Source organism: Lonchura striata, chromosome 1A, assembly GCF_050655825.1.
Source record: "Lonchura striata isolate lonStrDom1 chromosome 1A, ASM5065582v1, whole genome shotgun sequence".
In the NCBI taxonomy this organism is placed as follows: Eukaryota; Metazoa; Chordata; class Aves; order Passeriformes; family Estrildidae; genus Lonchura; species Lonchura striata.
The window spans coordinates 18377487-18403765 of NC_140741.1; the positions used below are offsets into that span (position 1 = coordinate 18377487).

Sequence of the window (26279 nt, forward strand, 5' to 3'; positions counted from 1 at the left end):
CATGGCCGCGCTGGCGCCATGCCCCGCCCACGGCCCGCGACCGGCGCTGATTGGCGGGAGGGGCGGCGCTCGCGCCGGGCCCCGAGCGCTATTGGCTGAGGGCGGGCGGCGGAAGGGGCGGGGCTGGCGCGCGCGGCGCAGGTGGGAGCGGGAGCGGGAGCGGGAGCCGGGAGCAGGGAGGGGTGGAGGATGAGGGGTAAGAGGTAAAAGACAGGGGATGCGGCAGCGCGGCCGGCACCAGCCCTTGGGGCAGCTGTGGGAGCTGTTTCCGAGCCACGGCTGAGCCCGCCGCACGGGGAGGACACGGCAGCGAGGTGCTGGCCCTGGCGGCCTCTGTCCTTTCCTCATCCATCCCGCTCCGGACGCCTTCCCTGCCCGGCCGGCCGGCTGTGCCGCCCCGTCCCGCAGCCCTACCCAGCAGGGGCTCCGGCCCGGCGAGCGCCGTGCCCGCGGCTGGCGTGTGGGTGAGGAGTGCTGGGAACATTGCACTGCATATGTTCTCTGTATATAGTTGTATGCTGGTCACACTGTGTGCGGGTGAATGTTCCCACGTTGGACTAGGTTGCCCCGGGAGGCGGTGGAGTCGCCGCCCCTGACGGCGACTTAAAGTGTTTAAGAGGGTCTAGCACTGGGTGATGTGGAGTGTTTTATTCACACATCAGTTTTAATATATATTTCCATCTGCATTTATAGGAGTGGGGAAGATCTTTGCTATGGTGGAATCAGCTGGTAGTCAGGATCTGCTGAATTTGTTCCCTTTCACCTTCCACTGGACTTTGCTTCCATCTATGTAATAAATAGTTCACGATGCAGTAGAGAAAATATAAATTTATTGAGTTTGATATTGTTAAGGTACAATGTGACAAAGACTGTTGTTCAAATAATGAGCCAATATATTAAATTCTGTGCTCATTTCACTGATGATCTGTTCAAAATAGAATCCCCTTCTCTAAACCAAAGCATGTTTTCACTTCCTCCTTAATGATGCTGTAGGTGTTATGGTGGCTGCTTCTCTAAGGGGCACAGTGTAATGTGTTCAGACTTTTTTGTAAAATAATCTTTGATGAGATCAAAAATGGTAATGGGCACTTGGTGAGTGACTCGTCTACCTTGGAGCATTCCTCTTGCAGGAAATGTATGACTTGGTTAAAGGTCACCTGGATTCATTTAGAAGCCTGGTGAGCTGTGGCCTTGGAAATTGGTTGTGAAATTGTGTTTATCCATTTTGCAGAAGGGAAAAAGCAGTTGTCATCTAGTGGGACTTCTTTATGTGAGCAAATTAAATTAATCAGTGCTTAAACTGTTACACTAACAGCTCTGGTAATGAAGAATGTCCTGCAGTAAATTTTTTCTAAATTGAGAAGGTTTACTTATAGAATATGTTTTAAAATATATTTGTTTCATTTTCTTTTTTAGTGACAGTTGCTTGGTTAAATAAGATCTCGTAAAGGTAACATTCTTTAATTTCCAAAGATGACAGCTGTTGCAGGTAATCCATAATTAATATTCTATATGTCAATTTTGCTGTCTCTTAGCTAACAGACAATCACTTGATGCTACTGATTGTTATTTACATTAATTTAATGTATATATAAGAGAGTTTGTGGGGTCTGTGCTATTATACTTAAGATTTGAAGAAAAAAATATTTTACTGGATAGCTTTTCATTTCTTGGGTAAAACAAAACCAAAATTCCACATCCCTGGAAGTGTTCAAGGCATGGTTGGATGGGGCTCCTAGCAACCTGGTCCAGTGGCAGGGGAGTTGGAATGAGATGAGCTTTAATGTCCCTTCCAACCCAAGCTATTGCATGATGAAAATCAAGTTTGTCAAGGAAATTACTTGGTTTTCAATATTTTAAAAATGTGCTTTGTATTTTAAGGCACTCTTAACTTTTCTGCTGAGTAGCAGTGGGCATTTAGGAAGACAGTTATCACCATTTTGTGCTATTTGAGATGAAGATATTTTTTCCATATCACACATTTCTGTTTCCATAACCATATTACCATATCTGCTGTGGATGGGCCAAAATCTCTTGGGGTTTCTGGGTGTGGGGGAGGAAGGAATTCCTTCTGATGCTTTTCTGACCTGGCTCTGGAATATGTGCTTGGCATGCAGGTGTATGTGTTAATTATTCTTTTGAACTCCAGGGATTGGATTCTAGAACAATCTGCAATTCATACACATGCATATTGGGATGGGCAGAGGCAAAATCCTGCCAAAGAGCCACTTGTGTAACCTGAGCTTTTGGGGAGCATTTTCTTCACTTCTTTCACATGTGAAGGATGGCTTGTGTTTGCATTTTCCCTCTATAGCCAAACCCTGTTGTTCAGCAGATCCTCTTGTTCTGTGGAGGAAGGAGATCTTGGTGCATGAAACACAGCTTGTTGCTAATGGTCCTGTTTTGAACTCCAGAGGAGTTTAACTTGCCGATGTTAATGTTGCTTGTTAATGTTGCTTCTCACATGTAAACAAATGCTCTCTATGAACAACTTGATCATTGGCTGGAGTGCAGTTAATACAATTAAAACTTGCATCAGCACATGGCTGTGGTCTCTATTGTGCCTTCTCCTTGCTTCTCCCTGCAGTGCTAGAGGAGGTGCTGGTGTCCATTGAGAATGAGCTGCAAGTAGTGGAGATGCAGATACAGGAGCTTGTGGATAAGCAGCAGGAACTCCTTCAAAAGAAGATGAGAGTAAAGAATCTGATAAAACAGTCCTCAGGAGACTTGGAGGCAGGTGGAAGTAAAGACACTGAAACCTCAGCTGAGGAATGGAACAAAAAAGGTTTGCAGAGTCAAAGTCTAATATTTTAACAGTAAGGTGAACTAATTCAGTAGGGGAAACTGCAGAGTTTTGTTTGGATAATTATATTGTCCTATATAATTTTAGTCAGCTGGTTGACAGGCCAGGGTAATGAGGTAATGTTTATACTTGTCTCACTGGACATTGCTAAACACTAATCTTGAGTTGTTCTGGGCAGACGTATCTGTTCTGTCAGAATGGCCTGCTATAATTACTTTAATTCTTTGCTTGTTGCAAAGTTACTATTTGATCTGATTTGCTTTTAGAATCACAGAGTAAATTTTTGTTGCAATATTTGTATACTAATTGCTTATATTGCAATAGTTTTCCTTGTTTGTGTTCTAAAACAAATTGCTTTGGATTTTCTCAGGATTTAATAATGACAATTTTGTACTTAGATTTGGGTTTTGCTGGTTTTGTGTTTCCTCTTGCTTGAGTGGGTAGGACATTGGTAGTGTTTGTGATGGGTCATGAAGCCTCACTGTCTTGCTAAATTAATGCAAATTAGATAGATGCTGACTGCCAAAAATAACCTAGAATACATTATTATTGTAGAATTAGTGCAAGTGGCAAGTGCCTTGTGGTAGTGGGAGGGCTGCGGTCTTTCAGGTTAGACATTGAGGTCCTGAATAGTTGCTGCTTCTTGGCCATGTTATACCTTGCCAAATTTGACTCAGATATTATGGGGCTTTTTTCTGCTTTTTAATTTAATTTTCAAAATGTAAATGCCTATATCTGTCATAGATATATGCCTTTTTTGGCTTTTTTAAAAATGAAATTAATGTTGTAGTTGAATCCATATTTATCTGTATTTGAGGAGTATTAATGCATATGTAAGAATATTGATACTTTATAATTGCAAATTATTCTATTGAAAAAATAATTTGGTTTGTGTAGTTCTATGCCTAATTCTCACCTCCTGTGCTTTGAAAATTAATGTCTTTGCAGTCTGATACTTTGTACGTATCAAACAAGAGCAGCAGCTAAATTTGTTCCCAGTATAAAGCTCATGGAGGCCAGTGGGAGGCTTTTCTTTTTTTCAGAGAGCCTTGGATTTTAACTGTGTTCTTTGCAATGTCACCTCAAGTCCCAAAATTAATTCTTGCATTGCATGTGGTGTAACTGGAGCTCCCACAGTTTTTCTGCATTTTAATCTTAATAGTACCAAAAAGATGCATCAGGAAGCATAATTTTTTACAGTGTTACATCTTTTAAAAATGCAGTTTTTAGGTCTTTATTGAAGAGAAGAAAAAAACTATTATAAGCATGTTGGGGTGTTGATTTTGGGGAAGATTAAACAGCTTTTCCCCCACTTTATTTTTTTAATAAATGCTTATTATTGATGGAATATATGGAAAAATTGTATCCCTCCTTCTTTATACTACTGCATTTGTATGAAGGAAGCATTGGAGTAACTATTGTAGGGCTCAGTGTCTGGTTTTATTTATTTTCAAGGTGGGATTCTAATTTCTAGTTATTTTGTACCAATTAGTTAACATGATCATTAGCACTCTGAAGTTCATCTGTAGTTCACATCCATTTGCTTTGGTCTGGAGGTGAATTTGGTTTACAATTTGAGTTTTCAAAGGTCCACCCTGGAATTTGGCGTATATAGACTCAGGTTGTGTGGAGCTTTTTCTATGCCATTATGAATCTTTAAACACTTTCCCAGATCTAAAATTGTGTCACTGCTAGATTTAGTTATCGAATATGTAAATTACTCCTCCTTCTTACATTTTAATATGCTTATGAAATGTGTTTGTTGAGTTGGTTTTTTCTCTTAACAGATTTTCCATGGTATGAGAAGATTAAATCTGCTCTGCAGAGCAGATTTAAACTCCAGAAGTTTAGATCCCTGCAACTTGAAACAGTAAATGCTGCAATGGCAGGGAAGGATATATTTCTTGTCATGCCTACAGGTGGTGGGAAGAGCCTTTGTTACCAGTTACCAGCTGTCTGTTCTGATGGTATGTAAGGGGAAAAAAAAGGACATAATAAAAAGAATTAGATTTATTTTCTTCATTTTATAGTTATTTGGAGATGAACATTGGTGTTGTTTTTGTTTGGTTTGTTTATTTTTAATAACTCATCCAGTTGCACTGGAAGTTTACTTATTTACAAAGGCCAAATTTACCACTTCCTGTCACTGCTTAGTTCTGTGGCAAATCATGACACAGGTATCCAGCTTGTTTTGTATATTTTTGTACTTTATCTATTGGAGCTCAGTAGTGTTTGTTGTCTAGACCTTAAAAGGAGGTCTATGTTGTGGACATTTAATAAAAATTATCCCTGTGTGATCTGGCACTCACTTGTCAGCTATCCAGGAGGAGAATCCTCTGCTGTGTATGAAGCTTAAGCTTACATTTGGCAATTTCTTCAGAGCAGGGGTGATGCACCAGTAAAAAAGAATTAGAGGAGATATTTGTGACATCTGAACTGCACAATGATTGATTGTTACAGGTTTCACACTGGTGATATGTCCTTTGATATCTCTCATGGAAGATCAGCTGATGGTTTTGGAGCAGCTTGGTATCTCTGCAGCTTTATTAAATGCCTCAAGCAGCAAGGTGTGTTTAAGTTCACGTGTTTTGTAGTGTATGTGCTGGCATCTCCTTACCTGTGAATGTTGAATGGATGAGACAGATTTATCAGCTAATGCTGTTCTAGCAACAGTATCTGCCCAGGGGGGTGCTGTGATATGGGTAAAATGATTAAGTATCTTGTGTTCATGTTTTAGTGACAACACCACATGGGAATCGGCACCTTCTGTGGAAAAGCTAGATTTCTTGGGGTTGTTTAGAGAATGTGAAGTACCTTTGATGTGTGTTGTAGATTTTTACTCAGTTTCTAGACTTGGAGTAGGTGATTTTTGTCCTCTACAGCCATGTTGAGCAGTGCAGGCTTTTACATATAATTACTAACTCTTCCTATAGGATGGTGAGTTGTTTGATCCAGAGGCCAAGAAGCAGCTCATTTCCCCATAGGCAATTGCTTTTTTACAGTTATTTTCCTGACTAGCAGGAGGCTGTGATCATTAACTTGCACATTACACTGGATTTGATAAATCACTGCTTGATGCAATATGCCAAACTTGAAGCCTGATTTGATGCAGAGTGCTCTGAAAACTCAGTAATAAAAACCACTGTTGTGTGCAAGGCATTATTTTACACTTGTGGTATCACAGGGAGGTTTGCTACATCACAGTTTGTTGGGGAAATACTGATGCCATCTGATGAAGAAGCAAAGTGTTGAATATGTGTCTTTGCTTCGAAGTTCCATCGTGGATTTTCTAAGTATCAAAATGACCATTGTCTATACAGTGATCTTCTACAAAGGCTCATAGTGGCCAATACCGTGGAACACTTTATCAGTCTCTGTTAATTACACCTTATGAATTGCTAATCATCTCTTAAGAGCCTTAGCACTAAGCAGCTCCAGTGTGTTGTCCCAGTTTGTTACCCCCTGATGTCTTGTTTTGATTTGAACAGGAGCACGTGAAGTGGGTCCACACGGAAATGCTGAAGAAGAATTCAGAGCTGAAGCTCATTTATGTGACCCCTGAGAAGATTGCGAAGAGCAAAATGTTCATGTCCAAGCTGGAGAAGGCTTATCAGGCTGGGTGCCTGGCTCGCATTGCTGTGGATGAGGTGCATTGCTGCAGTCAGTGGGGCCATGACTTCAGGCCTGGTATGATCCTCAGATATCCCCTTTGCAGGATTGTTCTGGCCCAGCTCAGTGAATAATGAGCTGGGCCTGAAATAAGGCCAGCTGCTTCCTTCATGTGTTAAATGAATTCTTAATGTGTGACATATACCTGTGTTAGCTCAAGGCCTTTAATTCACAAATCATCCAGGAGCTAAGTTCATGCAAATGATGATTTCAGTGTAGATTTTGCTGTCAGTATTCTGAAAAATGACTTATTCTGCTTACTTTAATTGGAGGTTTATAAAATCAAAGGTTTTGCTTGGCATCTTTAATATGAACAATAGTTACCTTTAATCTACCGCTATGGGAAAGTCTCATTCTGTACACCACTCCCTGATGAAGGAGGTAGAGCATTTTGTAAATTTATTAGATATATTTTAATCTTCTCTAAAGCAAGTGGAAACAAATGCCCTTCACTTACAGGGAAAGAAAGTGTATTTAATTATTTTTCCTGTTTTGGAGGTTGTAGAATATTGTTGGCTGCTGTTTCTTTGTCTTTGAAAGAAAACCTGATTTGAGGCAATATTAACTGTAAAGTCTCTCTTAGCAGTTTTGCTAAGAAGTGGTGCCTGAACCAAGAGCCAGGCTAGTTCAACAGGCAGTGTGGAATTTGGATATGTACCTCTGGCTGCACTTCTGTTTGAAGGCAGCCGTACTGAGCCCTTAAATTTTTTTATTATTACTCTCTGGTCTATGTATATAAATTCCACATTACTTGTTTACTAGAAAAGCTCTGTTTACTCAAAAGCTTTTGGTAAAAACAGACCTGCAAAATAACCTGAATGTTGGTTAATACAATGCCACATGTAATTTTTAACTTTTGAAGAATTTCTATTTCCATACATTTTTGCCTTCTGAATTCTGACTGATAATTGCGGTCTTTCTGTACCTGGAGGGAGCCTAAAAGAAAATGGGGGAGGGACTTTTTACAAGAGCTTGGAGTGACAGGCCAAGAGGGAATGGCTTCAGACTGAGTTTACAGTGGGTATTAGGAAGAACTGTGAGGGTGGTGAGGCACTGGCACAGGCTGCCCAGAGAAGTTATGGATGCCTCATCACTGGAATGTGTTCAAGCCAGGTTGGATGGGGCAATGAGCAGCTTGGGCTAGTTCAAGGTATCCCTGCCTATGGCAGGGGGTTGGAGCAATATGATCTTAAGGTGTCTTCCAACCCAAATGATTCTGTGATTGATTCTTTAAAATTCAACTAGATTACATCTATTTTGCTAAGTGCAACCTGCTTGTTACTTCCTTTGGATATATAAATTAGTACTGTAGTGGATTAGCAGTAATAACATTTATTGCAGTATTACCCCATTAAATACTATCTACATGAATGCCTTTTTTGAGTTTGCATTTGTGGTATGAGAAATATTTTTCTTTTCCCTTTTTGTTTTCTTGCTTAGACTACAAGTCTCTCGGTATCCTGAAAAGACAGTTTCCCAATACTCCCTTGATTGGATTGACAGCAACAGCTACCAATCATGTTTTAAAGGATGCTCAGAACATTTTGCATGTTCAAAAGTGCATTACCTTTACTGCTTCCTTCAATCGGCCCAACCTTTACTATGAGGTAGGTCTTGTTACCTGGTTTGTGCTGTTGTGCTGTCTCCTGCAGGGAGAGGGACAGGCAGCAGGCTTAGACTGCTTCACCCTGTTGGAAAATAAGTCCTCCGATGGCAGAAAGGTTATTATTCTGTGCTATGAATTTTCACTTTGGCTGCACGTTTGTTTATCGTTCTTGGTGGGGAAAACTTGCAGGTTTGTTTTTCAATGGACTGTTCATAAAAATAATACAGTAATTTTTTTTAACAGCAAAATAGTTGTATTTATTATACTGGAAAAAGTAAAATAAGTTGTTTGGCAGACTGCCCACTTGAACTGTGACATGTGCTTAATATATTTTTGAGGTTCGGCATAAGCCTTCAAATAATGAAGATTTCATTGAGGACATAGTTAAGACCATTAATGGAAGATACAAAGGAATGTCAGGTAAAAAGTGTCACAAAAGACACATGTTCTTTCATAAGATTTAGCATTGCAGGGATGTTAGGATGTTTTCAAATGATCGTGAAACATGTGAAGAAATTCTGCCTCCTCCATATGTTAAACATCCAGCATTAGAATAAATGAAATTTAGTAAGATCCATACCATGAATAATTTTTCTTCATTCATTAATGTTTAAATGTCTTTACTGTTCACTTGTATCTTCGGAAGTATTGAACTGGAATGTTGATGTCTACAGAACAATGTTTACATAGGTAATAATAGGAGGGTTTAAGATTGTAAAAGCAAGGCTCAGAAAAGGTGATCTCTTTGTTCTTAAATCACACATTATTTACTACACATGTGTCAGGATATTTGTTATCTTTAACATATTTTTTATATTTGATCAGAAGAGTCATAGGTTACTTAGTGTCCAAAATGGGTGTTATGGGATGAATTGCAGATAAAAGCAGAATTGTAAGAGTTGAACTTGTGTAATCAATAAATTCTGTAGTGGAAGTAACGAGGAGAGACATCTTGCCAAGGCAGCAGAACCCAGGTTCTGGAGCAGCAGTCTGTCCCTGTCTCTGCTTGGAGCACTGTAGAATGAAATTGCCACCTCTCCAACCACACTGGTCAAACCAATAGTCCATCAATTCTTTCCACCCACAAAGAAGAATGCAAAACAATCATTATTTACAAGAACAGTGTGAGAAAATTCAGTATAAATATGTAAACATCAGAAGGCATAAAAACTTTTAGAAGACCTTGAAAACTCTCAAAAGAACAAGATGACATTAGCCCAGCCTGACTAATGATAAAAGGCAGATTTAACTGAAATCTCAGGTGAGATGCTATAGATGTTATAAGGCATAGCACCCCTTTAAAAAGCTTTAATAAGCATTGTCTTCCTTGAACATTAATAGAATGCTTTCATGGTTCTATGGGTTCACACCTGTATTTCCTCTTTAGCCTTCAGGTCCAAGCTGATAACCAAATTTTCCTTCATGAATACCAATACTATGGACTAAACAGTCACAAAGACTGTATAGTGCTTTTTAATTATTTATTTCATAAGTTAATAAAGCTTTCACAATTGTTTTTAAGTATTGGGGATTGTTTGGCCTTTTTAAGGCATTACAATGAGGCCTCTTTCATTTTTGTGCAGGAATTGTTTACTGCTTTTCTCAGAAGGATTCTGAGCAAGTTACTGTGAGTTTGCAGAAACTGGGAATCAAAGCAGGGGCTTATCATGCAAACATGGATGCTAAATATAAAACCAAAGTTCATAAAGGATGGGCAACAAATCAAATCCAGGTTAAGTAAATACTTTACATGGACTTAATGTCTTATTTAAACAAATTGTGGTTTGGTATCTTGATTTCTTAATATTTTTCTTTTTCACAGGTTGTAGTGGCAACTGTTGCTTTTGGCATGGGAATTGATAAACCTGATGTGAGGTTTGTAATTCACCACTCTATGAGCAAGTCCATGGAAAACTACTACCAAGAGAGTGGACGTGCAGGTATTGCAGAAAGGGGCTTTTGCAAAGTTGCCATTTACATCCATTACACCAGTAAAACTGTCCTTCAATTTTCTGGGCATTTGTGCTAGGTCTCTTGCCTTTGAGATAGTTTTCAAAGCGTGTAATGAAACTGCCTCTGTAAAGAGGCTTTAAATATAAACTGCATTCATGACCAGGCCTCTACTGCAATGTAACAAAGAATAACTGGGTATCTAGACCTCCACTCAGCATTTTTTTAAATACTTGATTTTCTATTAAATCTGTGGCTTACCAGAATAAAATGATACAGATTTGATATACAATTTTAATTTTTTTATTTTGTATAGCACCTGGGATGTGTGATCTGCTCAGATTGCCTCTAGATGATGTTTAATCACTGTATGAATTTCAGAAATACAAGTGGGATGGGGAGTCTAGAGCAGGGCATTTTAAGGAGTGATCAATGTTCAGCAGCACTAAATACATGTTATGGCCAAACTCTGCACCCAAAGACATTTTGAAGTGTTTTGAGGTTTTTTTTATCTTGTTTATCTAATTACTTTTTTAAAGGCAGATTTGAATCTATGTGGTGTCAAGGAATTTGGGGGGCAATAGGTTGAGATTGCAATTATCTGTTCATTTTAATGCATTGCAGGTAGAGATGACCAAAAAGCTGACTGCATTTTGTACTATGGGTTTGGAGATATATTCAGAATCAGCTCAATGGTGGTGATGGAAAATGTTGGCCAAGAGAAGCTGTATGATATGGTGTCTTATTGCCAAAATATGAACAAGTAAGTTACTGTTGTGGCTTGATTGCTTAGTTTTTAAATGGGCTAATTTTTTGGGGTTTTTTAGGGGGAATTTGGAAAAAAACACAAAACAAAATGAAAAACCTGAAAAAAACCCAAAATTAATCCATCACCAAAGAAAACCACCCATAAAAATAAGATCAAGCTTGCCAGCTTCAGGATACAATTTTGGAAGTGGTTATGTCGAGTTGAAATATCTGCAACAAACACTGTTTGGACTTGAAATCCCAGTCAGAGGAAATAATGGAGTTCTGTGTTTTTGACTCTAAGCTACAGTGTTTAATGGCCACATAGGAATGCACATGTGTTTGCTGTTTCATCTGCCTCACTGGTATTTGGAATACTTCATGGAAAACATCTGTCTCCATGTTGTAGACAACTGGTGCATTGAGTAAAGCCTTTTGTGGCCTCAGTGTAGCAATGAGTTCATATTCTTACCATTTTTCATTCTCTTGAAACTGCAGATTTATACTCTTGTGCTTCAACCAAACTGTTCCTACACCAATATTGGCATAGCTGATAGGGAATACTGGTGTTGCTGTATTTGTTCTCTGATTTTTCCTCTGGAAATTCTTTGTGCTTGTTTTGAGAGCTGAGCTGTACCTAGGACCTTTTTTGCCATTTTCATGCTGTATAAGGCAGGTGTTACATATCCACCTGGGATCTATAGCCCCCCTCTGCTCTCTGTTCTTCAGGTGTCGCCGGGTGCTCATAGCCCACCACTTCGATGAGGTGTGGGATTCTGCAAACTGCAACAGAATGTGTGATAACTGCTGTAGAGAGAAGGGTAGGTAAAGGACAGAGAACATGGGAAAAGTTGATTTAATGAAATACTGGTGTAGAAAAACTAAGCAAATTTTGTGACCTGTGCTTGTATTACTGACTGTTTTCAGGGTGCAGATTTTATTATGAATATCAGTTTTTGTGGCCTACTGTTGCCAAGTTAGTTTAAAAGCAAAACAAAAAAAGCCTTGCTATTATATAGCACAAATATATGTATTTATAGCTACATATAACTACAAAGAGCTTTCTATTTAAATGTTCCTTGGCTTTTATTTGCAGAATGTGAGATGATGGATGTAACAGGATACTGCAGGGATCTAATAAAGATCCTTGAGCAAGCTGACAGCATGAGTGAGAAGCTCACCCCACTGAAATTAATCGATGCCTGGTCTGGGAAAGGTGTGTCCAAATTCAGGGTCCCTGAAGTTACTCCACCCAAGCACACCCGAGAGGAGCTGGAGAGAATTATTGCCCATTTACTGCTGCAGCAGTATCTGAAGTATGTAAGATTGTTTTCTTTGTTTTGGTTTTTTAACATTTAGTAGTAATTTTTCCTTGCTCTCTTGTTACTTCTGTATAACATTAATGCATACATTCTGTAGTCTTGTTCTCATTTCAGATGCATTTAATGTGTTCTTAAAAACCCTTCAAGTATTGCTATTTTTCCATTTTAAAAGTGGGAGAAACAGCTGAAGTGTTGTGTCTCATGCAATTTTAAAAAGCTGGGGTCTTCTGTATTCGGGTAGGATGTTTAAATCTGCAGCAGGATTAATTTTGGAGAAGTCTGCAGTTCATACAGATCTCATTCACATTCCAGGGATAAGGAAAGCAAATGCGGTTGCCCACACGATGTCTAAATCAGGAAAAACTGGCTAATATGGAAAGTGGTACTCAGAAATTTTAAGGAAGCATAGTGGAACTAACAACAGTGCTGCCTCTGTAACCTGTGTGCTATGTGTTTTGTCTTCTCATATAATTTTATAAGTTTAAGAATATCTGCAAATATCTAATCCCTTTATTTTGACTTAATTTTTCTTTGCATCTCTCCATACAGCTTTTTTTAACATTATTAAGAGGGTTAGCAGATGACTTATTACACCTTTTTCTCATTTTCTCATTTTGACAAGTGTGCACCTGCGTGCTTTTTGTGTGTGTCAAGGTCCACAAACTGAATTAAGTCAAGTGTTAATCAGAGTTGCTCTAAGTCACCTGACTGTCTACTTGAATAGATAAAGCAGAATGAAGCTGTTATTTGGAACATCATCAGAAGGATTAATGTGTCCCTGTCCTTATGGAAAGAGCTGTTGAGATTTAGGCAGGCTGCCTACGGAAGTGGAGGAGTCCATTCCTGGGACATGTTTTTTTTAATCCACATGTTTTGTGAACAGTGGTCAGGTGCCAAGATATGGCACCTGAGGATATGTTTTAGTGGTAGTGCTGGGTTGATGGTTGGACTTGATACTCTTAGAGGTCTTTTCTAACTTTGATTCTAGGATTTTTTCCCCCTGCATATTCTGGCTTGTCTCAGGCCTTCCCTTGTAACAGTGATTTTATTCATGCAGGGAGGATTTCAGCTTCACAGCTTTTGCTACAATATCCTACCTGAAGGTAGGACCGAAAGCCCGGCTGCTGAAAAACGACGGACAACACATCATCACCATAGAAAGGATAACAAACAGCAAAAGCTTTTTCAAGGTATTTAGATCTGGTCTGATTTGCCATACAGGTATCTTCTCCATTAGAGCTTAAGTTAATGATTTGGTATCTGCTCAAAACATGTTTTGTAGTAATGCAGTCAACCTCATAAATATCTTCTGTCTTGTGTGGGAATGTGGAAAAAGGAGGAAAACAATTTTAGAATTTTAATTGAACTCTTAAATCTTACAGGTCAAACCATCTCAGTCTTCAAATTCAAAAGGAAGCAGAGAAAATGCCCAGACTGGATCAAAGACTGTCCAGGGTGCAGTGGTGAAGAAATCACAGGAACATAAACGGCCCAGCTCTGGTCCTAACTTAAAAGCAAAGAAGCCTAAGCTTCAGGCAGGTGCAAATGACCAAGCAGTGCTTATTGACTGAGTGTCACAGACTACATTTAGGACCTAATCATGATTGCTGCTCCATGGACAATGCAGTGTGCAAGTTCAGTTTGTGCTTTTGTAATGGTATTTGTATTTAATAAACACTGAACAGGGAACAAATATCTTTAAAAACTGTCAAGTCTACAAAGCTAGTAGTGAAGGAAAAAGTGTTTCATATCAAAATAATTGGTACATTTTAGGATACAGCAATCATTACAAAATCTATATAATGACCATGTGGGCTTTTTAACTCTTTTAGATGTGTGGTATATACTAACACTGTGGCAGGTTCAGGCAGCCTGAAAGGACTGCCAGAGATCCAGAGGTTTCCAGACTTCCTTCCTATGGGAGTCTCCACCCAGTGCTCCCCTGAGAGTCCTCTTGAGATTTCTCTCCTTTGCAGCACAGGGCTTGGTGGTCCTTAGCTCTGCATGAAGACCCTGTCACCTTCTGTTCCTTTTGCCTGCTGTGCAGGTGACTTTCCTCTTCACCAGTGACTCCACTGCAGCCAGGGCACTGCTTTCCCAGGGCAGCTGCTGTCACCAGCCCCAGGGAGTGACATCAGACAGCTGGAGACTGGGATGCTCCAGCATCCTTCCTCTGGAGCCCTGGCTAGGTCAGAGCTGCTGCTGTGCCAGGGCTGGTTCTTCCAGCCCACATGGGCATTGCCATCTCTGCAGTTCAGAGCAGGACCATGTGTCCCTACACCCACTGTGGTATGTTTGGGTGAAATACTGTATGTATTTTGTATTTATGAGTGATTATGTGTATTTATTCCTTTGAAATATGTCTGTTGGTCTTAAAATTGTACTTCTCTAGGTTGTTATTCAAATAGAAATTTATGACTTCTGTGCTTAGCAGAAGCACCTAAATTTAAGTTTACAAACAAGACAACCTGCCAGCCTAGGAAACACTCAACAGCTACTGCTGCCTGCAGTGCATTCTCAGGGCACATATGCTGACTGCTAGATTCAGTTTTGTTTTCTTACTTTAAACATCTTAGCCAAAGATCAGAAAGGCATGTTTGGTTTCATTAATAAATGCAAGTTCTCAGTGGTTGCATTTTAGTTCTTCTCTCTTACACTTACATGTATAACACCTATAATACTAATATCATTATCTTTATTCTTCTGGTAAAATTGTGATAGTGAGTAAAGCCTATAGTCTTTCACCCATCCTTTTAGACCTTTGCCAAAAATTGAACATTTAGTTAAAAACTTATTCTCCTAAGAAACATTAAGTGATTTGTCTGGGACAAGTCTCAATATGTACTGCCAGCCTTGTATTGAGTACAATAAATTGTTCCAAATTTGACCCAAAATAAATAGCAACTCGCAGGCAGCAACTGCAGAACAAAATCAAAAGCCAGGATGAAACAACTGCTGTCCAGGGCTGGCATTATCCAGTACAGTGCAGCTCTACCCCAACATCTGGACAGCTGAAGGGGCAAGCAGTTAAAAAGCTGCTTTCAACTGACATCTCATCCTGGCTTTCATTGTGCAAAGCTTGTGTTCTGTAGTTAACTGAGCAGCAAATAAATGTATTTCAGATGTAAACTTATGGGGGGGAAGAAAAGGAGAAAAAAAAACTGAGTAAGGTCATATATTTGCAACCCACATTCCAGGCAGCAGGAGCTCTGAGCACCCTGTGCCTTAAAATTGTTCTCTGTTCATCTGAGCCTCGACAAAGGTTGTACCATTAGCTGGTACCTGTGGCAGTAATCAGTCAGTATTTTGGCAAGATCAACCCAAAATCTTAATAGAGGATTGCATTTATCCCTCATTTCTGGTAATCCTGAGAAAACAGTTTTCTAAGATGTATGACTTGATATCAAAACTTCATACAGAATGGGAATGGGGTATTGTTCAATCAAAATAATCTTCTATATCAATATCTGTATTTAGGAGATCTTCACCGTAGGCTGAAAGATCCATTTGATTTAAAATTAGGTTTTCGAAAGTTTCTTCCAAGTCTGTTTCACCAATGAGCACAGCTCCCATCATTCGGCCGTTCTGCATCACCACTTTCACGTACTCGTGGCCTTTGGTACATCTCAGGATCAGCTCATGGTCTGAGCCCAGGCCCTGAGCATTGTACCTTCCCAAAACCACCACCTAGCAGAAGGAAAAAAGAAAAGCTCTCATAAGAACATTGCGGTGCCTTTTAGCATTTTTGCTGGTAACAGTTCTGGGCCTCAAAAGTGATGCAAACAGGAAAATATTTGTCCCTAATGTCCCTCCCCCCATCACTGGCCTGCAAACACACAATAGACTCAAAAATCTTCCCCTTGAAATATCATACACATTAGTATGAATGGAGAAAATCTAAGCTAGGATTAATTACTATATAAAGAAACCTGTTTTCTCAAAGCATCTGCTCAGTGTCAGTGAGTGAATATAAGCAAGCAGTATGTGTTACTCAGTGGTTTACAACTATCAGACTGTACTGACCTTGTAATTGAAAAATTTTGTAATGTGAGCAAATAGTTCAAAGCTGAAATCCATCTCAATAGATTCCCCTAAAGCATCTGCTGCCATGCACTTTGCTGCATACCATCCCATCTGCCGAGCTTGGGTCCACAGCCTCATCTGGAAGAGGAAATTGGGCAGGTTTAACTCACAAGACCATCACTGTGCCATGACCACACTCACTGCAGTGAGTACTCAAAAAATACTTGGTTTTTAATACTCAGAAGGGCTGGCTAGCTTGGTTTCCAGCCACCTCCACAAAACTCAGTTACCAACCCTCCGGGATTATCCACTAGCTTAACCTTTCCCTCCTTGGTGTGTAACTCCCCGTGGGTCACACGGGTGAGGACATACCTGGTGCCACACGGGGCTGGGCTCCCATGCTGCCGTGCAAATATCTCCAGCTGCAAACACATCTGGCAGCGACGTGTGCATGTGCTTGTCTACCTTCAGTCCTCCATCTTCACCCACAGCAAACTGAAGGGGTTCACACATCAACAATGAAACAAGTCAGAAAGGCATCCAACTCCATCCCCCTTCAGCAATCGGCTGTTCCTTTATTATTTACCATGTGACTATGCTGAGTGGCAAGAGCTCCATGGAAGGTGCAAGACATTACTTATGTTATTATTTCTAGAGCACAGCACAGGTTTTTAAAGGACTATGACTGATACCTAGGCAGGGAAGTCACAGGGTTTGCCAAATTCCAAATCACACTGTGTGTTACAGGGATGCCCAGTCTTAAGAGATGACTTTTTTTGCCAAGGCAAGAAAATACCATTGCAAAAACTTAATTCCTGATCTAAGCTTATAGCATGGGCCTAGAAATATCTTATGGCTCAACATCAGATCTATGTTTTCAGCATTTCCTTCTGTAACCAGAGCACAGTCTTTTATTTCCTAATCAGATGGCATCACTTAACGTGAAATACCACAATATGCTGGTTTTGTATGGGATCATTTTTTAGTAGTAGCTTGTATGGGACTATTTGTTGGACTTGTGATGAAAACAGTGTTAATAACCCAGGGATGTTTTAGTTGTTGCTGAGCAGGCACTGAACACAGAAACAAAGTGATCCTGAGGTGTGGAAATTCACATGGCAGTTATGAACTCTGGAATTACCATCCACATTTGGGTGCTGACTTCTCTCAATGAACATGAGCACCTTGACAGCTCAGTGTCCCAGATGAAAAGTACTGGAAATAGTTGCATCCTTTCCAGGAGCAAATGTCAAGATTAGTAAGGTAAGACTATGGTATAGTCTATAACATGGAAATTATTCTATATTTCTGCCATATTAGCCAATTGTACAGATGCTTTTCTCTCTCTGCATAGGCTTAATACTGCATATGTACTGTATATAAATGCCTGGGGAACAATATAATAAACCAAGACCACAAATCAAATACACTTGTATAGTGTTGGATATCTCACTATGAACATAACCTGCCTTATTTTGAGATGGTGCACAGTATTTAAATCTTTAGCAATCCATGTTTCATATCAGAACACAAGCATAAACCAGTTGAAGAGGTTTCTTTAACCTTATTTGAAAAGCTTCAAAAGAAACCAATATACTTACATTATTGCCATCCAGAAATGGTTCAACATTTGGCACAACTCCAGTTGCACTGACAATGAAATTGCATCCATAAATTTTTCCATTAGTTAATTCCACATATACAGGCCACAGCACTGAAAAAGAGGAAAGTTTTGTCCCGAGAATGTAACCAATTGAAGTTATATTATTAATTATGTCTTATGATAAGATATGAAAGGAAAAAAGCCCTACAAAACCTTAGAGGTACCTGAATAGGTAAAGAAAGATTAAAAAGGAAAAAATTATCAGAGATTACCCATAACTATTCTTACCATTGCTCAGAACTAGAGATTTTGGATCTCAGCTTCCACTCCTACTAATAACTTTCTTAGAATTTTCCTAAATTAAAGCCCTCTGTGTCCTGTGGGATGCTCTCTCAAGTATGAAGTTGCCAAATATTCTTTTATGTAGAAATTTACAGATGCACAGAAGTGCCTCAAAAGCAAAAAGAACAGCACAGATTTGACTTGTGCTGAAAGTAACTGATTACTAAAATAGTACTTTAAATATTCATTTTAATTAGGTGAAAATTATAGGCATAATTATTCATTTAAGAAAAGGGAATATTTTCCTCTACTTGGAAGGTTTATTTCAGTTTTGATACAAAACGTTGGTGTGATTTTTTTTTCTCCTGCTTTAACTTCACTATTAAAATATTTAATGGATTGTGTTAGGATGGAATATTCTGCATACAGAATTTTGGTTACTTTGTGGAAAAAAGTGTCTGACCCGTAACATTTTGCAATTTAATTGCAGCCCATAAATTTGATTATTGTAAACTGCTAGACATCAGATTATAGAGATATAATATTTATTTTTCAAAACTGTATTTGCTTTAAAACAGCAAACAAGATCAAACATGCTCCAGCACCGATCCATCTTCAATGTCTTATCAGCACTGGCACTCACCCTCATCTGCTTCTACATTTTTCTCTCCTTTAGGAAAAGTCAAGGAAGTCCACTGCAGTTGGATAAATTCTTGCTGTAAGTGTATTTTCTTTACTTCACACAGTATTTCAATATGTACTTTATGAGAAAACTAAAGAAAAATTGACAGAATTATAAACATAATGATTAGCGATCACAAGACTGAGAATAGCAAGGATATCTTCACCTAAATTGATACCACTAAAGTGGAAAACCCCCCCACAATATATCCCAGCCCACTAACTGGATTCCCACACTTTCCTCATTTTGCCACAGGTCTAACCATAGCCAATGGCAATTTACCTGCTTTTTCAACAGGTATCTGATGTTCCTTGAAAATTCCTAACAATTAGATTTTTCTGGAATGCTAGAAAACATATTCAGGTTCCCCTAAGCTTCAGGAAGAGAGTTCAAACCTTAACAGAATAAACTAAACTCATCTTTTCTGTCTTTCAGGATTGCAAATCCTTTGTTTTTCTATCATTAATTAAATTCTGGTAACAATAATAAGTATATGTTCTAAACACTGTAAAAAGAAAAAATATTCTGTACCATTAACCCACATTTCAACCATATTCTGAGCTCAAGCCAGAAGTTGGAAACTTAACTGTTGCTCTAAATTGTTTTGTGAATTTGGGCCTTGTTTTATTCTCTCACTACGCAAATGCAGTTCCACAGCCTTCAACAGCCAAACCACCACTGATTAAACTGCTAAATATCCTAAATGTCCTTTTAGTTGGCCCTTGACAGGTCATTTTTTAAATGCAAAACAGACGCAAACACCTAACAGCTCAGGAATTCATAAATGAAAAAAAAAATTAAACGTGAGGATTTTATTGCAAACTCTTCCCAATGCTTATGCCCACAACACTCAAATAAATATGCCAGCAAGGTTATACCCATACCTCCTTAGTCCCTTTAAGGTGTAAGCCCTCATGCCAGTCGGGGCCTAAGGCACTGCCCAGCTTGTCAGATGCTCCTGTAGGTCTTCCTTTCTCCTCACTTCCTGAAGCAAAGACATGGAGTATATCAGATTTAGTGTGCATACTGCCTTGTCTTCAGAATTCAGAACAAGAATTCTCAATTAATAGAAAAATACCATCTAGTCTAATATCCTTATTCTTCCTGCCTGATGTCTAGAGCCACGCTCTTCTTTTTGTTATGACTTTGGTCATACATATGTTTGTGTGATGTTTGTTCATGCAGTGCTAGTTAATTGTTCTTTCTGAGACTGCAGTTTCACTGCACCTGTGAGTTGGAGTGTGGTTTCATCTGCACCTCCAATATCTTACTATGTGACAGCTCCTCCCTATATAATGGTGAGTTCACATCAAAACATTACAAAAAATAGAACAAGTTCTTCAGCTGAAGGAATGCAGGGAATTAATATAAATTTGGCACAAAGGTAAGCACTTTTTTACAGCTCACAGGAAACTGTATTACATTCTGTCTACATAAATTTGGGATGGTTTTTTATGTTGCTTTTTTACTCTCAGTTTTTGAAGAAAGAAATGTCATTGATGATAACAGTAAGCCTTATTCCAAGCTGCTTAAATTGACTTATTTTAAGACTAATATGAAATGCTGCTGCTGCAGTGTCAGGAAGCTAAACCCCATACCTTCCACTGTGTACTTGGTTCTTTTACACTCAATTGGAGTCTCTTGGCCTTCAGCAGTGAGCTTTGGAAGGAGGAATTCAGCTGCTCCTGCATCAAAGAAAGTGTTCCCAATGGCTTTGTCTTTGATAGCCCAGATTACTTCACAGCCTTGAATTTCATACCTGTGGGCATTTAAACAAGGGATAAAGTGACAGACTGCCTGAGAAGGATCTGACTGTTAGCAACACAAGCAGCAGTGTGTCCAGAAGCCAGAACCAGGGGATCCAAGACTTTCCAACCTATCAAATCCACTTCTAAATATTTACATAAGGAACCCATTAAAAAAAAAAATCTCTTCAAGTTGACAAGTCATATTTTCTCACCAACACAACCTTCACTGAACTGGGGTAGGGGGTGGGGGGCAGCTCAAATTTATAATACTAGTAATTAGTCTTTCTGCTCCCCATAATGAAAAGTAAGTGCATTTTTGCCAGACTCCTACTGTTAAAAAAACAGCATTTGGATCTTGTTTGCACTATGTGGAACATGAACTGAATATTCTTGATATCTATGTGTCAAAGCTTCTTCTGGAGGTTTCCTAATTTTATGTGTCAGTAAAAAACACTATGTTGCAAAAAAAAAACAAAAAACAAACCAAAACCAACCCTGTAATCAGTTTTGCTACTAAATGCTCTAAGAGATAAAATTGTATAAGTCAACCTTCTCCAACTCATGTACACTAGACTTAGCATTGCATTGTTCAATATTTTCTGTATTTTTTGTTCACTTACACTAATTCAAGGGCAATCCCACCATTTCCTACCACCACTATTCTCTCAGCATGAGCCAAATTCTTCTGAAAAGCCTGCATTAAGAAAGAAAAAAATGTCACTTAGAGCATGTTTCCTCACACTGATCAACCATATCCTTTCCAGTATTTTCTTGCTCTTAATCTTGATTTTTCCCAGACTATTGATGCACATCTAGCTACACTAAGACCTGTACCAGGAGCTGCTGTTGTAACAAACAACAATTTCAGTTTCACTTCAGATTCTTTGAAAGTATAACTGCTTTTTTATCCTTAAGGTCCAGCTTCATTTGATGAATGGCAGCTCCATGTTACAGAACAGCAGTGCTCACCCTGCCTCCTCTAATTCTGAAGACCTGTAGCAGTGAAACTTCACCTTTGCCTCCCAAGCTTAATTTTTAATCTATTAAGTTATTTCTTAGGTGAAAACTTTTCCACATCTTTAACTATTTCTTACTCTTTTCTGTACAAAGAGGAGAAGCTACAGTAGAACAACAAAAGAATAAAAAGTCATTCCTTCAGTAGCTTTCCACTGTATGAAGCAGCCCTTTGTAGCAGGTATCACACATACCTTCCCAGGGAACTTTCTTTATATTTTCAATTGGATTCTGACTGGAGGGTGAAAAAAACATTGTTTATTCCATATTATCATGTTAGGAATAATGAGTATGAGCTATCTATAAACTTAACAAATATAGTGACATTAATTTGGTGGCATTATAAGGCTGTTTTTCTGCTAGTGAAAATGTTCCTATTTAAGAATATATAGTAACAATTATTATTTTCCGTTTCTCCATTTCACTCCACAATAATTCTGGTATTTTGCACCAGATGCAGAAATATATTACACATTTTTAAGTCCTAAACACATTCACCTGTGCACTGTCAGTGTCCCGGATTCCTAATACATACGGGTTCCCTTCAACAATTAATTTTGGTTTGGCTCCAGCACACAGGCAGAGTTTTTCATATATGTATTCTTTCCCATCTTCAGTGTAAATTTTCTGTTAACAGTGAAGAGAGAAGAAAAATCAATTCCCCTAAGAGAATTCATCTAAATGAAGACAACTAAGAGCACATCAGCTTTCTTTCTGTAATGTCACAGTAATTTGCAGATATGAAAATCTGTAAGGGGCTTCTTAAGGAACAAGGCTTCATATTCCTCCTGATTGTGTGTCACTTATTCCCACCACACTCACCACAAATAAGTGAACAATAAAATGGGAACTGTACACAGTGCACTCAAAGCTAGATCAAGTTTACCACTTGGTGGCACTTTGTACTCAGTGGCTGTGCTAAAAGAGTTCTGTATTTTCTATGGGACAAATGTCCCTCAGGCCCCAGAAACAGAACTATGAACTGCTGTACATTAGCAATTGACAATCTCAATCAAACATTTCAACAGCAGTAGCTCTGAGTTAACAAGGCACAGGATAGGACACAGTTTAGAAAGACTGCAAATCTGTTCTTTGCTGAAGAAAAAGTGGAGGCACTAAACAAGCTATGTCATTCTGAGAAACAAGACCTTAAATTTTAATATTTTATGACATTATTTGTTGTTCTGCAATCTAGAAGCTGCATAGTTTAAAGTGGTTTTGGGCAAAAGATCCTCCAAACCCACATAGATTAATTATTTGTGTCCACCAAGACCTATATTAAAATACTATCCTACTAAAATAAGAAAACCATTGGATTCAGAATGTTAGCAGAATCTACCTGGAATTACATCTCCAAACCTTAAAAGTGAGCAAAACCAGTTTGGGATGTGAATGTGAGTTTCTCATACATGCTGAAGTGGAAAATAATGTTTTGACACAGAGCTAACAAGGGTGTGTACATGCTGTCCATTGCTCATATTTGCAACGTATTTCCTGCTAAACAGAAGGAAGAAAAGGTGGAAATGTTGGTTCTTTCACGATTTTTTTTTTGATCTCTGTGTATATTTATGCTAAACAGAGAGAAAAAAAAAGTGGAAATGTTTTTTTCAAGATTTCTTTCATCCTCTGTATATATTTCTACTAGAAAAACAGTGTAAAGCAGTAAGTGAAATTAGAATTAGAAAATATTTTCTTGTAATTTTGGTAACTTATCAATTCAATAACCAAAATATTCTTGAAGAAAATTTCTTACCCAAAACATTCAGCTACTTCTTATTTTTATATACATAACTTGAAAAACGAAATAAAAAAGAAAACCTTGGCTTACGTGTTCATCACTTTTCAGCTGTTTTACTCCAGATTGTATAACTCTAATATTGGGATATCGTTTTTCTAATAGGGAACTTGGTTGCTCTTCGACATCAAATTCCTCAAGTGTTTTGGACACCTGTAGGAGAAAAGAGAAGTATTTAAAAATATGGATCATTACCCATTTCTTCTTCTAAAGCTTTTGACAGAAGGTGCTGTGTTCATTTATAGTAAAAAAGTCACAACATAAAGCCCATATTGTCTGAAAATGTGTTATCATGTAACAGCTAGTTTATTTTTCAATACAGAATCTTTTCATGCCTGTTCCTGGTTGAAGAGTCAAAGTACTACATGTTAATTCTAAAGATAGAGATTAAGCAAAAATGGAGAACCCTGGCAGTTGTTCTAACTGCTACAATGTTTCATTCCATAAAGAAGTGTATTAAAAAAGTTAACACTGCTTTTTCTTTTTGACACTACTGTGATGTAGTGTTAAAATCCTTGTTTTTCTCTTTTTTGTAACTTTGATAAAATAACTCATCCCAAGCCACTACCTAATATTTCAGAGACCTCATGGGAAATGGACATCAAATAGAAAACAAGCATAAACCAAATTAAACCCCCAAAGATGCAAGCCAGAATTTGAAAAACATTCAAATGATGATGACAATTTTGTGTTTTATCCAAAAGAGAGTGGCTGCATGGAAACATCCAGGTCTGTTACTTCATTGAAGATTCAGAGTTTGGAACACAGTTAGGAGCCAGAAGCCATAGGATGCTTGCAATTCAGAGAGAAATTACGATGCTCATGTCCAAAATTTATATGCTGCTGCCTTCCAATAGTGCTTAGCTGTTCCCTTATTTTTCAGATATGTAAATTTCCACTGATGTGAATTACACACTTTACATCTCTGTGCTGTGCAAATGTCTCTACTGGACACTCAGCACTTTCAGAAAGCATTCTGAAAGTTGGGTGTTACTCCAACAATCCCACAGAGGGCTCCCAGACTCAGCTTCATGACCCTACTAGCCACAAATCTGAATCCATGCATGCATTTGATTTTCTTTTTAAAACCAGCAGGAAAGATGTCACTGAATCAGCACCTGCTGGAGCAGACAAAGCTCGAAGCAACTCCCCAGAAGGCTATCCCTTCTTTTGCTGCTTGTCAGCAGGCTGTTTCTGCCCCAAATTCAAACATGAGCAAGACTATGATACCATTTCAGTGCTTCTGAGAGGTCACTCACTAATAAAGCAATGAAATAAAGTTTCAGTAAGCACACTTCAGCCATGTAAGTACCTGGTTTAACCTTTGCCTGAATGGTGTGAATATATTCACCAATTACTAATTTCTGTAAAATAGCTCATCAGTATTACTAACACCACTGCAATCACACTAATATGAAAACAAGCTCAAAGTCGTGAGCATCTTCACCACTGGTTCTAAATTATCTGCACAAGTAAACTTTGAACATGTCTTACTGTAGGAAAAATCAAGTCTCTCTTACCTGCTTGAAATTAGTTACAGCTTTTATAACTGGGGAAGCTGTCACTAAAAAAATGTCTTCTGATGGGAACTCTGCAGCCAGCTTGTAAAGAAACAGAAACCATGATGAGAGTCATCATCAGACTTGAACACAGTAAAACTACTGGTGAAAAGCAGTATGTTAATACATTACTTTGATTTTGTAGAATCTTATTGAAAAAAACACTACTTCAGGATAACAGAAGGATAAGGACTGAAGAGAATTTGGAGACACAACATTTATTTCAATCATGCATAAATATACCTTCAAGAACTGCAGCCACAGTGTAAAGGATTATTGTCACAATATTCCAAAGGCCATCTGATAGATCAGACTGTGATCATGTGATTTCTGGAGACACCCAGTTGGTGGATACACATTTTTTCACTGCATAGCAGTGACTGATTGCTTTCAGGTTTCATTTTCACAAATGAAATGCTGATTTCTCCTGGACATTTTATATCCTATCTAGTAAACTGATCATCTTCAGGGTGCTATTAAGCAATTCAAGACTTATGAGGCCCCAAGGCAAAGGGAAGGACTCCCATTTTAAATGTGCAATGCTCAGCAAGGTGACAGTCAGACCAAGACAAGTATTGCTCTCGGGGGGAAGGGATGCCAACCAGAGGGACCCTGAAATCACCAGAGAACACGTGCCTCCAAAACACAGTCTGTATGCTGCTCTGCAGCCCTAGTAGATAAAACAGTCCTCATCAAACTAATAGCCACATAATTTCATTCTACAGGTGCAAATTTTATTCTACAGGAACTGTTACTTTAAAACCATCAAAAACCTTGAGGCCAAGAAACAGATGAATTTATTTTTAGAGCTTGGGCTCACCGAGAGCTGGAAGAGGTATACAGCTCTAAAACAAGGAGCATATAAAAACTGAGCAGCACTAATAAAAAGGAACACATCACAGCAGCCTTCAGCCCGGCTGCAGCACAGTCCTTTAGAATAATTCCTGCAGGAATCCCGAGTCCCTGACCTCTGGAGCAGGGCACAGAGAGCCGTAACTCTCTTTATGAAACGTTTCACGAACAGCTTCAAAATAACCTTATCAACTTTGAACATCTGGAGACTTCTACACAGAAAAACATCCTTACGTTACACCACTGCTGCGCTTGGCTTGTGTTTTGTCCAGCGAGACAAATTATTATTTTTAAGAAGCGGGGGGTGTAGGGCAGAGTAAGGAAGCATCACATGCGAATATTGATGCGATTAGAGTGTGGATCAGTTTCGATGGCCGTGCACAAGCGCGGGCAGCGGGGCCGCCAAGGGCCCGGCACCCCGAGGCCGCCCCGGGCTGGGGGAGCCTCCCACATCCCTGCGGACACTTCCCGGCCGGCGGGGAGGAACGGAGGGAGAGCCCCGTTACCTTCTCGGCGCAGGTCACCCCCGCGATGCCGCCGCCCACCACGGCGAAGCGGCCCCGCGCCGCGCCGCCGGGCCCCGCCATGGCCCCGCCCCGAGCGGGAGGGCGCGCCGCAGCTTCC

General features: G+C 39.1%; 2 protein-coding genes across 5 annotated transcripts; one reads left to right on the top strand and one right to left on the bottom strand.

The window, feature by feature from the left end:
* The first annotated feature begins 73 nt into the window (after positions 1-73).
* Positions 74-14726, top strand: RECQL (RecQ like helicase). 3 transcript variants are annotated; one of them, XM_077783334.2, is made up of 15 exons: positions 74-141; positions 1417-1489; positions 2588-2785; positions 4591-4770; positions 5264-5370; positions 6292-6490; positions 7913-8079; positions 8417-8498; positions 9662-9810; positions 9901-10018; positions 10653-10791; positions 11505-11596; positions 11872-12091; positions 13155-13287; positions 13480-14726. In XM_077783334.2, the coding sequence occupies exons 2-15, from the start codon at positions 1474-1476 to the stop codon at positions 13666-13668; spliced, it is 1989 nt and encodes a 662-aa protein (XP_077639460.1). In that variant the 5' UTR covers positions 74-141; positions 1417-1473; the 3' UTR covers positions 13669-14726. The 3 variants fall into 3 exon arrangements, with proteins under 3 accessions (XP_077639460.1, XP_085425798.1, XP_077639461.1); XM_085569672.1 differs by having other exon boundaries at positions 120-608; XM_077783335.2 differs by having other exon boundaries at positions 120-464.
* Positions 13277-26262, bottom strand: PYROXD1 (pyridine nucleotide-disulphide oxidoreductase domain 1). Of its 2 annotated transcripts, XM_021552054.4 has the most exons (12): positions 26162-26262; positions 24765-24845; positions 23278-23397; positions 21948-22076; positions 21056-21129; positions 20286-20446; positions 19572-19672; positions 18649-18778; positions 17722-17834; positions 16493-16615; positions 16121-16258; positions 13277-15784 (listed from the first exon to the last, which is right to left on the bottom strand). In XM_021552054.4, exons 1-12 carry the CDS (start codon positions 26240-26242, stop codon positions 15536-15538), a joined length of 1500 nt encoding a protein of 499 aa, XP_021407729.2. In that variant the 5' UTR covers positions 26243-26262; the 3' UTR covers positions 13277-15535. The 2 variants fall into 2 exon arrangements, with proteins under 2 accessions (XP_021407729.2, XP_021407730.2); XM_021552055.4 differs by lacking the exon at positions 21948-22076.
* Positions 26263-26279: the final 17 nt, after the last annotated feature.

What these genes read in the sequence shown, in the direction of transcription:
- RECQL (XM_077783334.2), top strand. An exon ending in ACCAGCTGTCTGTTCTGATG is followed by an intron (nt 4,771 to 5,263) that starts GTATGTAAGGGG and finishes TGATTGTTACAG; the next exon opens with GTTTCACACTGGTGATATGT. An exon ending in TAACTGCTGTAGAGAGAAGG is followed by an intron (nt 11,597 to 11,871) that starts GTAGGTAAAGGA and finishes TTTTATTTGCAG; the next exon opens with AATGTGAGATGATGGATGTA.
- PYROXD1 (XM_021552054.4), bottom strand. Translation starts at nt 26,242, where the DNA reads ATGGCGGGGCCCGGCGGCGCGGCGCGGGGCCGCTTCGCCGTGGTGGGC. An exon ending in CTGTAACTAATTTCAAGCAG is followed by an intron (nt 23,398 to 24,764) that starts GTAAGAGAGACT and finishes TTTCTCCTACAG; the next exon opens with GTGTCCAAAACACTTGAGGA. An exon ending in AACCAAGTACACAGTGGAAG is followed by an intron (nt 19,673 to 20,285) that starts GTATGGGGTTTA and finishes TCTTTGCTTCAG; the next exon opens with GAAGTGAGGAGAAAGGAAGA.